We start from the raw sequence: 14,483 nt of genomic DNA, 5'->3' as shown, positions 1-14,483 counted from the left end.
TCCGGGTCGAATCCTACAACTTGTTCTCTCCAGCGTCTTCTCTCTTCATCTCCTGCCGAGCAAAAGCCCCAAGACCAACCTTGGTGCCCCTCACCAGGAAAACCTCCCGCCACCTCCCCCCCCCCCAGTTCCCCACCATCCTGATTGGACGGCACACGTTCCAGATCATCCCTGATCTTCAGCTCAAACCCAAGCAGGCCGAAAGCAGAACAAGCAGCTCTTACAGAAGTGCCAGAATGAAATACCTACAGCATAGCGGTAAAACTGTGAACCAGGGCGTTAGGCGTGAAATACCCTACACCGTTAGCGGTGAAACCTTTGGCAGGGCATTACACGTAGATGCTGCCTGACCTGTTGACTTCTTCCAGCACTTTGTGTGTGTGTGTGTGTGTATGTTGCTCTGGCTTCCCAGTGTCGGCAGGGTGAGCTAAATGGCTCATTAAGCTGATACTTTCTGTTGATCAGGCAATCGGTAGCGATCCAGCACAGGAAGCTGGCAAAAACGCTGCTGCTTTTATAGAAAGAGAAAAAAAGAACCCACAAAGCAGCGAATATAGAACATAATAGTAAGCAATATGACCAGACGGTAAGAAATAGGAGCAGAATTAGATTATGAGAACACTCAGTCCTCTTTTATTGTCATTTAGAAATGCATACGTGCATTAAGAAATGATACAATGTTTCTCCCGAGTGATATCACAGAAAACAGGACAGACCAAAGACTAACACTGACAGAACCACATAATTATAACATATAGTTACAGCAGTGCAAAGCAATACCATAATTTGATGAAGAACAAACCATGGGCACGGTAAAAAAAAAGTCTCAAAGTCCCCGAGTCGAAACAGGACAGCAGTGGCAAAAAGAGGCCCCTTTTCCCCTGCCCACCCTCTCACAGGCGGGTCTCCTGGCAAAGTCCACGACCAAAGTCCGACGACTCGCGAGGACCTGGGTCCCCGGGGATCGGAGGTCCGTGCGAGTCGGGCTTTCAAAGCCGAAATCCACGATGGGCGGTTCCTGTGATTGGAGCCTGATGAGCTTTCTACAGGGGCACGACTGAGAGCATCCTGACTGGCTGCATCACTGCCTGGTACGGGAACTGTACCTCCCTCAGTCGCAGGGCTCTGCAGAGAGTGGTGCGGACAGCCCAGCGCATCTGTAGATGCGAACTTCCCACTATTCAGGACATTTACAGAGACAGGTGTGTAAAAAGGGCCCGAAGGATCACTGGGGACCCGAGTCACCCCAACCACAAACTGTTCCAGCTGCTACCATCCGGGAAACGGTACCGCAGCATAAAAGCCAGGACCAACAGGCTCCGGGACAGCTTCTTCCACCAGGCCATCAGACTGATCAACTCACGCTGACACAACTGTATTTCTATGATCTATTGGCTATCCTGTTGTACATAATATTTATTATAAATATAATCATAATATTTATGATTTATAATTTAAATGTTTAATATTTAGTAATTTTAACTATTTTTAATATTTAATATTTGTAATCCAGGGAGCGGGAAGAGCAGAATCAAATATCACTGTGATGATTGTACGTTCTAGTATCAATTGTTTGGCGACAATAAAGTATAAGATATAAAACTACGATCATTGCACATTTGAACGGAGGTGTAACAAATATTTTTGGTCCTCGTGCATGTGTCGGTGACAACGTCAATTCAGTTCGACGTCTGAGGGCCTGGGAGTCCGGGGCCGAGGTCTAGACGCCCAGACGTGGCCTGTCCTGGGCTTGGAGGTGCGAGGGTTAGAAAGGGGGCTTGTTTGTTGCCTTGTTTTTGTCATTGAAATCCACAACCTCAGATAACTCTCCTGCCTTGCTTTGGTAAGGTGCTGGCCCTTTGGGGGAGAGTGAAAAGGAAGTTACTCAGTGCGTTGTTTTCATCTTAGGAAAAGGACCGGAAAGCACTTTTAGAGAGTGGTGTTCCGGGGGGAAAGTAAACGCCAATGTCTGCAAACGAGGGAATTTATTTTGATTGTTGCATATTCCTTTGGCAGACGACACCGTTGAATCCCCATGGATGTCTACAAACTGTGGGAAGTCGTTCCTGAATGACAGTCAGTCCCTTTGGGAGGACCAGCTGCTGGACCAGCAGGACCAGCTCGGGAAGGAGATGGAGGAAGCCAGGAAGATGATTTCCATCCTACAGGTATGGGGAGTAACACTGCCCCGCTGACTGGTAATTCATTTATATGTACCAAGGCGGGAGTAATTTTAAAATCAGAAACGTCGGCACGTTGAGGTGCTACTGATCTTCACATGGTAGGTGTTGTCAAAGCATCTCGTGTCTGTGAAGTTAAACTCACTGGGCATCGCCACAGTAGCCTTGAGATTACCACAACATCATTACAGCTCAGGAGGGAGGGGGGTGTGGTCGTCAGAGTTCAGAGTCCGTTTCCGGCGTCCTCTGTAAGGGCTCTCTGTATGGAATGCTTGGGTTCCCTCCGAGTGCTGCGGTTTCCGCCCACGGTCCAGAGACGTACCGGTTCGGTTAATAGGTCATTGTGAATAGCCCTGTGATTAGGTTAGGGTAAAATCAGGATTGTCCGGGAGAGGGGTGTTGCGGGTTAGCTGGGGCGGGAACGGCCTATTCCGCACTGTAACGCTAAATAAACAAATAAATAAGCACATAAATTAGACTAGATTATGAGGACGCGCAGTCCTCTTTTATTGTCATTTAGTAGTGCATGCATTAAGAAATGATACAATTTGTTCCTCCAGAATGATATCACAGAAACACAAGACAAACCAAGACTAAAAAAACTGACAAAAACCACATAATTATAACATATAGTTACAACAGTGCAAAGCAATACCGTAACTTGATGAAGAACAGACCATGGGCACAGTAAAAAAAAAGTCTCAAAGTCTCTCGAAAGTCCCATCATCTCACACAGACGGTTGAAGGGAGAAACTCTCGCTGCCATGAACTTCCAGCGCCACAAACTTGCCGATGCAGCACCATTGGAAGCACCGGACCACAGTCCGACTCTGAGTCCGTCCCAAAACTTCGAGCCTCCGACCAGTCCTCTGACACTGAGCACTGAGCACCATCTCTGCCGAGCGCTTCGACCCCGGCCCCGGCAACAGGCAATAGGCAAAGCCGAGGATCTGGGGCCTTTCCCTCCGGAGATTCTCAATCGCACAGTAGCAGCGGCAGCGAAGCGGGCATTTCAGAAGTTTCTCCAGATGTTCCTCCGTGCTTCTCACGTCCGTCTCCCTCAAATCAGGATTGTGTACGGCATCCTACTTAACAAATACGATATCATTTCGGAGCGGCCGCGCACGCTGCGTTGAGCCACCATCTTCTCCTCCCCTCCGTAAATTATCACCCTCCAGTTAGCAGGCACTCGTTAATTCTGGGGCTTTGTGTAACACTGGCTAGTGGCACTTAGAAAATAAAAGTACATCTAGATTAGTTTTATTCAATTCTAAAGATCGAAGTTCAAAGTGCTTTTATTACCAAAAGTACATATATGTTGCCATGTTCAACCCCGAGACCCGTTTTCTGGTGGGCATTCACGGTAAGTACAAGCCATACCGTAGGCTCGAAGACAGGCCACTCTCTACAAGCTACCGGTGTGCAAGAGGCAACAGACTGAGTGAGTACAATGGAAGATCAGTCATAACAATAAATAGACGTCGAGAACGTGAGATGAAGAGCCCTTGAAAGTGAGTCCGTAGGTTGTGGGAACAGTTCAGTGTTGGGGTGAGTGAAGTTGTCCACTCTGGTTCAAGAACCTGATGGTTGAGGGGTAATAACTGTTCCTGAACCTGGTGGTGTGGGTCCTGAGGCTCCTGTATCTCCTTCCTGATGGTTGAGGGGTAATAACTGTCCCTGAACCTGGTGGTGTGGGTCCTGAGGCTCCTGTACCTCCTTCCTGATGGTTGAGGTGTGATAACTGTCCCTGAACCTGGTGGTGTGGGTCCTGAGGCTCCTGTACCTCCTTTCTGATGGTTGAGGGGGTAATAACTGTTCCTGAACCTGGTGGTGTGGGTCCTGAGGCTCCTGTACCTCCTTCCTGATGGTTGAGGGGTAATAACTGTCCCTGAACCTGGTGGTGTGGGTCCTGAGGCTCCTGTACCTCCTTCCTGATGGTTGAGGGGTAATAACTGTTCCTGAACCTGGTGGTGTGGGTCCTGAGGCTCCTGTACTTCCTTCCTGATGGTTGAGGGGTGATAACTGTTCCTGAACCTGGTGGTGTGGGTCCTGAGGCTCCTGTACCTCCTTCCTGATGTTTGAGGGGTACTAACTGTTCCTGAACCTGGTGGTGTGGGACCTGAGGTTCCTGTACCTCCATCCTGATGTTTGAGGGGTGATAACTGTTCCTGAACCTGGTGGTGTGGGTCCTGAGGCTCCTGTACTTCCTTCCTGATGGTTGAGGGGTGATAACTGTTCCTGAACCTGGTGGTGTGGGTCCTGAGGCTCCTGTACCTCCTTCCTGATGTTTGAGGGGTACTAACTGTTCCTGAACCTGGTGGTGTGGGTCCTGAGGCTCCTGTACCTCCTTCCTGATGGTCGAGGGGTAATAACTGTCCCTGAACCTGGTGGTGTGGGACCTGAGACTCCTGTACCTCCTTAAGAGAATCCAAAGTTTGTGGGAAGAGTTCAGTGTTAGTGTGAGTGAAGTTGAGTGAAGTTATCACCTCTGGTTCAGGAGCCTGATGGTTGAGGGGCAATAACTCTTCCTGAACCTGGTGGTGTGGGACCTGAGGCTCCTGTACCTCCTTCCTGATGGTTGAGGGGTAATAACTGTTCCTGAACCTGGTGGTGTGGGTCCTGAGGCTCCTGTACCTCCTTCCTGATGGTTGAGGGGTGATGACTGTTCCTGAACCTGGTGGTGTGGATCCTGAGGCTCCTGTACCTCCTTCCTGATGTTTGAGGGGTAATAACTGTTCCTGAACCTGGTGGTGTGGGTTAACGGTATTAAACTTTTGAGGTGATCGAGCATGTACTTTGGACAAGTCAATTTTCACGATATTCCCTCAACCATCAGGGTCTTGAACCGGTGGGGATAACTTCACTCAGCGTGACTTACCCATCACTGAACTGTTCCCATAACCTAGGGACTCATCATCTCAGGTTCTCGATATTTATTGCTTATTTATTTTTTTTGTGTGTTTACACAGTTAGTTGCCTTTTGCATATTGCTTGTCTTTCTGCTCTGTTAGGTACATTTTCTCGCTGATTCATTTGTGTTGTATTTACCGCGAACATCCACAAGAAAATAAATCTTGTTGTATATGGAGACCATTGTGCTGTGGGTGCGTGGCCGCACAATAGCCGAAATGCTCGCGCGCACGTTGCCACGCAGCTGGAATTGGACGCTGCTAGAAAATGCTAACAAAGTATTGTTTGCACTGCATTTTCATAAGACCTTGGTCAGACCCCACTTGGAGTACTGTGCTCAGTTCTGGATGCCTTACTACAGGAAGGATGAGGAAACCATAGAAAGGGTGCAGAGGAGATTTACAAGGATGTTGCCTGGATTGGGGAGCATGTCTTATGAGAAAAGGTTGAGTGAACTCGGCCTTTTCTCCTTGAAGCGACGGAGGATGAGAGGTGACCTGATAGAGGTGTACAAGATGGTGAGAGGCATTGATCGTGTGGATAGTCAGAGGCTTTTTTCCCAGGGCTGAAATGACTGCCACGAGAGGACACAGGTTTACGGTGCTGGGGAGTAGGTACAGAGGGGATGTCAGGGCTAAGTTTTTCACACAGAGAGTGGTGAGCGTGTGGAATGGGCTGCTGGTGACGGTGGTGGAGGCGGATACAATATGGTCTTTTAAGAGACTCCTGGACAGGTACATGGAGCTTAGAAGAATAGAGGGCTATGCGGTAGGGAAATTCTAGACAGTCTCTAGTGTAGGTTACACGGTCAGCACAACATTGTGGGCAGAAGGGCCTGTAATGTGCTGTAGATTTCTATGTTTCCATTTTCTATTTTCTATTTATGATTTATAATATAAATTTTTAATATTTACTATCGATTTGTAGGGAATGCGAAGCGCAGAATCAAATATCGCTGTGATGATTGTACGTTGTAGTATCAGTTTGGGGACAATAAAGTATAGAGTAAAGTACCTTTCAATTAATAAACAAAATCGAAGGTACAGTATGTGATTTTTCAAAGTTCATTCTAAATATTCACAGTATGCAGATTACAAAAACAGAGCATTTGAAGTGCACGCAGTTTTCGGGCCGTGTAAAAATGTCCTGCTTCGAGCAGTATTTGGTCTGCGCAGCTGTGGGAATTTCGAGGGAGAGTTGATGTTGATGTATATGTATTTTAATAATAAATTTACTTTGAAGTTGTGGTACCAGAAATGCTCACTTTCTGTGACAAAACAGTTGCAGCTGAAGTTCCTGCCCCTATCGGTTTCCCAGACTCACTCAGCCCAGGCTGCAATTGTGTGTAATCACTGCAGAAATCTGATCCTCGCGCCTCGTGAACGTGTCTCGCTGAGTGCCCATGTTATGTGAAACCCTGTTGACTCGCGCTGCCTCTCGTTGCCAGGGGCTGCTGCTGAACGGCTCGCTTCCCGAGGACGAGCAGGAAGGGTCGTTCCCCCTCAGCGAGCAGGGAGCCGGCGCCGAGGAGCAGCTGGTAGGTGTCGCCCGGCAACCGGCCACGCGCGCAGAGCGTTTGCTCCGCGTCAGCTCACCCTCGTGGGCTTCAACAGGCGCCTGACGGTTAATCTCTTGCCCCCCTGTCCATCAGGTCATCATCAAGAGCCGGCTGGATCTCAGCATGGACGAATGCCAGGAGCTAAAGGTACGGACCATTGTTACTTCTGTATTGCCTCAGAAATGTTTAAGATTGTTTATCTTATTTGATCTAACTATGAGAGAAGGCGGGGAACAGGCCTTACTGCTACGCCACCCAGCAACGCCCCCCAACAACCCGAGCCTGGCCGAGATTTAACCCGGGCTTGTTCACCGGTCAACGTACAATGACCGATGAACTGCAGCGCTTGGAGAGAACCTGCACATTCCCCCCCCCCAACCCCAGGGAGGACCTTTGAACTCCGAACTCGGACGCCCCGGGCTGCCGTAGCGTCGTGCCGGCCGCTACGCGGGCCCTGGCAGTGTTGGCATTGCACGTCGGCCTGATGCGTCCTTCAGCCAAACAGGTTCCACGAGCGCGCGTGGTGGGGGAGGGGGATTTTATCTCCCGGCTACAGTGAGATTCGCACCGCTGCATTGAACGTTGTAGTCCTTCTGGTGAAGGTGTGCGGCGAGGGTCAGGGGGCAGAGAGAGTTGCGGTATTTCCTAAAGGGAGGGTGACGCGCAAGCTGCCACCCTACAGGGCACTGGTGAGGCCACACCTGGAGCACAGCGTGCAGTTCTGGTCTCCTTACTTGAGGAAGGATAGACTGGCTTTGGAGGCCGTGCAGAGGAGGTTCACCAGGCTGATTCCAGAGATGAGGGGGTTAGACTTTGAGGAGAGATTGGGTCGCCTGGAACTCGGAAGAATGAGAGGAGATTTTATAGAAGCATATAAAATAGCGGATAGATAAGATAGAGGCAGGAAAGTTGTTCCCACTGATAGAGCCAGTGCAGGAGCTAATCAACTACAGGCCACAGTCAGAGAGACACAGACCATCAGCTACAGGCCACAGTCACAGAGACACAGACCATCAGCTACAGGCCACAGTCACAGAGACACAGACCATCAACTACAGGCCACAGTCACAGAGACACAGACCATCAGCTACAGGCCACAGTCACAGAGACACAGACCATCAGCTGCAGGCCACAGTCACAGAGAGACACAGACCATCAGCTACAGGCCACAGTCACAGAGACACAGACCATCAGCTACAGGCCACAGTCACAGAGAGACACAGACCATCAGCTACAGGCCACAGTCAGAGAGACACAGACCATCAGCTACAGGCCACAGTCACAGAGAGACACAGACCATCAGCTGCAGGTCACAGTCACAGAGAGACACAGACCATCAGCTGCAGGTCACAGTCACAGAGAGACACAGACCATCAGCTGCAGGTCACAGTCACAGAGACACAGACCATCAGCTGCAGGTCACAGTCACAGAGACACAGACCATCAGCTGCAGGCCACAGTCACAGAGACACAGACCATCAGCTACAGGCCACAGTCACAGAGACACAGACCATCAGCTACAGGCCACAGTCACAGAGACACAGACCATCAGCTGCAGGCCACAGTCAAAGAGAGACACAGACCATCAACTACAGGCCACAGTCAGAGAGACACAGACCATCAGCTACAGGCCACAGTCACAGAGAGACACAGACCATCAGCTACAGGCCACAGTCAGAGAGACACAGACCATCAGCTGCAGGCCACAGTCACAGAGACACAGACCATCAGCTGCAGGTCACAGTCACAGAGACACAGACCATCAGCTGCAGGTCACAGTCACAGAGACACAGACCATCAGCTGCAGGCCACAGTCACAGAGAGACACAGACCATCAGCTACAGGCCACAGTCAGAGAGACACAGACCATCAGCTGCAGGCCACAGTCACAGAGACACAGACCATCAGCTGCAGGTCACAGTCACAGAGACACAGACCATCAGCTACAGGCCACAGTCACAGAGACACAGACCATCAGCTGCAGGCCACAGTCAGAGAGACACAGACCATCAGCTACAGGCCACAGTCACAGAGACACAGACCATCAGCTACAGGCCACAGTCAGAGAGACACAGACCATCAGCTGCAGGCCACAGTCACAGAGACACAGACCATCAGCTGCAGGTCACAGTCACAGAGACACAGACCATCAGCTACAGGCCACAGTCACAGAGACACAGACCATCAGCTGCAGGCCACAGTCAGAGAGACACAGACCATCAGCTACAGGCCACAGTCAGAGAGACACAGACCATCAGCTGCAGGCCACAGTCAGAAAGACACAGACCATCAGCTACAGGCCACAGTCACAGAGACACAGACCATCAGCTACAGGTCACAGTCAGAGAGACACAGACCATCAGCTACAGGCCACAGTCAGAGAGACACAGACCATCAGCTACAGGCCACAGTCACAGAGACACAGACCATCAGCTACAGGCCACAGTCAGAGAGACACAGACCATCAACTACAGGCCACAGTCAGAGAGACACAGACCATCAGCTACAGGCCACAGTCAGAGAGACACAGACCATCAGCTGCAGGCCACAGTCACAGAGACACAGACCATCAGCTACAGGCCACAGTCAGAGAGACACAGACCATCAGCTACAGGCCACAGTCAGAGAGACACAGACCATCAGCTGCAGGTCACAGTCACAGAGACACAGACCACAGTCAGAGAGACACAGACCATCAGCTGCACGTCACAGTCACAGAGACACAGACCATCAGCTGCAGGTCACAGTCACAGAGAGACACAGACCATCAGCTACAGGCCACAGTCAGAGAGACACAGACCATCAGCTGCAGGTCACAGTCACAGAGACACAGACCACAGTCAGAGAGACACAGACCATCAGCTGCAGGTCACAGTCACAGAGACACAGACCATCAGCTGCAGGTCACAGTCACAGAGAGACACAGACCATCAGCTACAGGCCACAGTCACAGAGACACAGACCATCAGCTGCAGGCCACAGTCAGAGAGACACAGACCATCAGCTACAGGCCACAGTCACAGAGACACAGACCATCAGCTGCAGGTCACAGTCACAGAGAGACACAGACCATCAACTACAGGTCACAGTCACAGAGAGACACAGACCATCAGCTGCAGGCCACAGTCACAGAGACACAGACCATCAGCTACAGGCCACAGTCACAGAGACACAGACCATCAACTACAGGCCACAGTCACAGAGACACAGACCATCAGCTGCAGGTCACAGTCACAGAGAGACACAGACCATCAACTACAGGTCACAGTCACAGAGAGACACAGACCATCAGCTGCAGGCCACAGTCACAGAGACACAGACCATCAGCTACAGGCCACAGTCACAGAGACACAGACCATCAACTACAGGCCACAGTCAGAGAGACACAGACCATCAGCTACAGGCCACAGTCAGAGAGACACAGACCATCAGCTGCAGGTCACAGTCACAGAGACACAGACCACAGTCAGAGAGACACAGACCATCAGCTGCACGTCACAGTCACAGAGACACAGACCATCAGCTGCAGGTCACAGTCACAGAGAGACACAGACCATCAGCTACAGGCCACAGTCAGAGAGACACAGACCATCAGCTGCAGGCCACAGTCAGAGAGACACAGACCATCAGCTACAGGCCACAGTCACAGAGACACAGACCATCAGCTGCAGGTCACAGTCACAGAGAGACACAGACCATCAACTACAGGTCACAGTCACAGAGAGACACAGACCATCAGCTGCAGGCCACAGTCACAGAGACACAGACCATCAGCTACAGGCCACAGTCACAGAGACACAGACCATCAACTACAGGCCACAGTCACAGAGACACAGACCATCAGCTGCAGGTCACAGTCACAGAGAGACACAGACCATCAACTACAGGTCACAGTCACAGAGAGACACAGACCATCAGCTGCAGGCCACAGTCACAGAGACACAGACCATCAGCTACAGGCCACAGTCACAGAGACACAGACCATCAACTACAGGCCACAGTCAGAGAGACACAGACCATCAGCTACAGGCCACAGTCAGAGAGACACAGACCATCAGCTGCAGGTCACAGTCACAGAGACACAGACCACAGTCAGAGAGACACAGACCATCAGCTGCACGTCACAGTCACAGAGACACAGACCATCAGCTGCAGGTCACAGTCACAGAGAGACACAGACCATCAGCTACAGGCCACAGTCAGAGAGACACAGACCATCAGCTGCAGGTCACAGTCACAGAGACACAGACCACAGTCAGAGAGACACAGACCATCAGCTGCAGGTCACAGTCACAGAGACACAGACCATCAGCTGCAGGTCACAGTCACAGAGAGACACAGACCATCAGCTACAGGCCACAGTCACAGAGACACAGACCATCAGCTGCAGGCCACAGTCAGAGAGACACAGACCATCAGCTACAGGCCACAGTCACAGAGACACAGACCATCAGCTGCAGGTCACAGTCACAGAGAGACACAGACCATCAACTACAGGTCACAGTCACAGAGAGACACAGACCATCAGCTGCAGGCCACAGTCACAGAGACACAGACCATCAGCTACAGGCCACAGTCACAGAGACACAGACCATCAACTACAGGCCACAGTCACAGAGACACAGACCATCAGCTGCAGGTCACAGTCACAGAGAGACACAGACCATCAGCTGCAGGCCACAGTCACAGAGAGACACAGACCATCAACTACAGGCCACAGTCACAGAGACACAGACCATCAGCTGCAGGTCACAGTCACAGAGAGACACAGACCATCAGCTACAGGCCACAGTCACAGAGACACAGACCACAGTCAGAGAGACACAGACCATCAGCTGCACGTCACAGTCACAGAGACACAGACCATCAGCTGCAGGTCACAGTCACAGAGAGACACAGACCATCAGCTACAGGCCACAGTCAGAGAGACACAGACCATCAGCTGCAGGTCACAGTCACAGAGACACAGACCACAGTCAGAGAGACACAGACCATCAGCTGCAGGTCACAGTCACAGAGACACAGACCATCACTGCAGGTCACAGTCACAGAGAGACACAGACCATCAGCTACAGGCCACAGTCACAGAGACACAGACCATCAGCTGCAGGCCACAGTCAGAGAGACACAGACCATCAGCTACAGGCCACAGTCACAGAGACACAGACCATCAGCTGCAGGTCACAGTCACAGAGAGACACAGACCATCAACTACAGGTCACAGTCACAGAGAGACACAGACCATCAGCTGCAGGCCACAGTCACAGAGACACAGACCATCAGCTACAGGCCACAGTCACAGAGACACAGACCATCAGCTGCAGGCCACAGTCACAGAGACACAGACCATCAGCTGCAGGTCACAGTCACAGAGAGACACAGACCATCAGCTGCAGGCCACAGTCACAGAGAGACACAGACCATCAACTACAGGCCACAGTCACAGAGACACAGACCATCAGCTGCAGGTCACAGTCACAGAGAGACACAGACCATCAGCTGCAGGCCACAGTCACAGAGACACAGACCATCAGCTGCAGGCCACAGTCAGAGAGACACAGACCATCAGCTACAGGCCACAGTCACAGAGACACAGACCATCAGCTGCAGGTCACAGTCACAGAGAGACACAGACCATCAACTACAGGTCACAGTCACAGAGAGACACAGACCATCAGCTGCAGGCCACAGTCACAGAGACACAGACCATCAGCTACAGGCCACAGTCACAGAGACACAGACCATCAACTACAGGCCACAGTCACAGAGACACAGACCATCAGCTGCAGGTCACAGTCACAGAGAGACACAGACCATCAGCTGCAGGCCACAGTCACAGAGAGACACAGACCATCAACTACAGGCCACAGTCACAGAGACACAGACCATCAGCTGCAGGTCACAGTCACAGAGAGACACAGACCATCAGCTGCAGGTCACAGTCACAGAGACACAGACCACAGTCAGAGAGACACAGACCATCAGCTGCACGTCACAGTCACAGAGACACAGACCATCAGCTGCAGGTCACAGTCACAGAGAGACACAGACCATCAGCTACAGGCCACAGTCAGAGAGACACAGACCATCAGCTGCAGGTCACAGTCACAGAGACACAGACCACAGTCAGAGAGACACAGACCATCAGCTGCAGGTCACAGTCACAGAGACACAGACCATCAGCTACAGGCCACAGTCACAGAGACACAGACCATCAGCTGCAGGCCACAGTCAGAGAGACACAGACCATCAGCTACAGGCCACAGTCACAGAGACACAGACCATCAGCTGCAGGTCACAGTCACAGAGAGACACAGACCATCAACTACAGGTCACAGTCACAGAGAGACACAGACCATCAGCTGCAGGCCACAGTCACAGAGACACAGACCATCAGCTACAGGCCACAGTCACAGAGACACAGACCATCAACTACAGGCCACAGTCACAGAGACACAGACCATCAGCTGCAGGTCACAGTCACAGAGAGACACAGACCATCAGCTGCAGGCCACAGTCACAGAGAGACACAGACCATCAACTACAGGCCACAGTCACAGAGACACAGACCATCAGCTGCAGGTCACAGTCACAGAGAGACACAGACCATCAGCTGCAGGCCACAGTCACAGAGAGACACAGACCATCAGCTACAGGCCACAGTCACAGAGACACAGACCATCAGCTGCAGGTCACAGTCACAGAGAGACACAGACCATCAGCTGCAGGTCACAGTCACAGAGAGACACAGACCATCAACTGCAGGCCACAGTCACAGAGACACAGACCATCAGCTGCAGGTCACAGTCACAGAGACACAGACCATCAGCTGCAGGTCTTTGTCTCACACCCTCACTGCTGAACTGAAACTGAGCTGAATTTCACCTGCTCCCTCCACTACCTGCAGTGCTGTAGTTGCTGGGGGAGATGTTTCCGGCGAGGTGAGAATAAAACTTACTCTTAATGTGTTTTTTTTTGGCAGAAAGAACTTTCAAAGTACAAGCAGCAGAGCCGGAATCTGCAGGGTGTAAAGGTGAGAGCTGGACGAAGTCGCGGACCGGGGCAACGACTGGGATAACTAGTAGATTCGAGCGCGCTCACGAGCCCGCTGAAAACGCTCCTTAGTCCGTCCTTGTGTGTCAACGGCTGCCCTTGCACTGCGGTGACTCTTAATAGCTTCGCGTATGCTAACGAACCCTCTTTGTGAGTTTTGTTTTGAAAATGGTGTTCGACCAGTGACCACAGTTCGGCTGGCAAAGGTCGGCAAAATCAGATTATTATTCGTTGCGCCCTACCGTATAGAAGTTAACATATAGAATGTAGAACTTCATAGCACAGTACAGGCCCTTCAGATCATAGTGCTGTGTTAACCTCTCAAACTAACCCTTCCCTCCAACATAACCCTCCATTTTCCTGTCTTCCATATGCCTGTCTAAAGGTCTCTTAAACATCCCTAATGTATCTGCCTCTCCCACCACGCCTGGCAGGGATTTTCACACACCCAGCTCTCCCTGTGTAAAAGAACTTACTTCTGACACACCCCCGCCCGATGATTTCCTCTCATCGCCTCAAGATTATTGACTTGAATTGGCTTACGTCCTTCGCATACACGAGGAGTAAGAATCTTTACGTTACGTCTCCGTCTGAATGTGCAATGTGCAATCGTAGTCGTTTACAATAAATAGAACAGTCAATGTAACAGAAATACACTCAGATCAGTATGAGTTAATCAGTCTGATGGCCTGGTGGAAGAAGCTGTCCCGGAGCCTGTTGGTCCTGGCTTTTATGCTGCGGTACCGTTTCCCGGATGGTAGCAGCTGGAACAGTTTGTGGTT

General features: G+C 51.1%; 1 protein-coding gene across 1 annotated transcript in view; it reads left to right on the top strand.

The window, feature by feature from the left end:
- Nucleotides 1-14,483, top strand: part of LOC140184967 (dixin-like) — a 182,656-nt gene that overhangs the window by 129,348 nt on the left and 38,825 nt on the right. Inside the window, exons 10-13 of the mRNA XM_072238207.1 lie at nucleotides 2,017-2,168; nucleotides 6,538-6,627; nucleotides 6,742-6,795; nucleotides 13,631-13,681. Of these exons, the coding sequence (XP_072094308.1) occupies nucleotides 2,017-2,168; nucleotides 6,538-6,627; nucleotides 6,742-6,795; nucleotides 13,631-13,681 (347 nt within the window). The remainder of the gene's footprint in view (nucleotides 1-2,016; nucleotides 2,169-6,537; nucleotides 6,628-6,741; nucleotides 6,796-13,630; nucleotides 13,682-14,483) is intronic.

Source organism: Mobula birostris, chromosome 20, assembly GCF_030028105.1.
Source record: "Mobula birostris isolate sMobBir1 chromosome 20, sMobBir1.hap1, whole genome shotgun sequence".
Taxonomy (NCBI): Eukaryota; Metazoa; Chordata; class Chondrichthyes; order Myliobatiformes; family Myliobatidae; genus Mobula; species Mobula birostris.
This window is presented reverse-complemented; position numbering and strand designations above follow the sequence as displayed.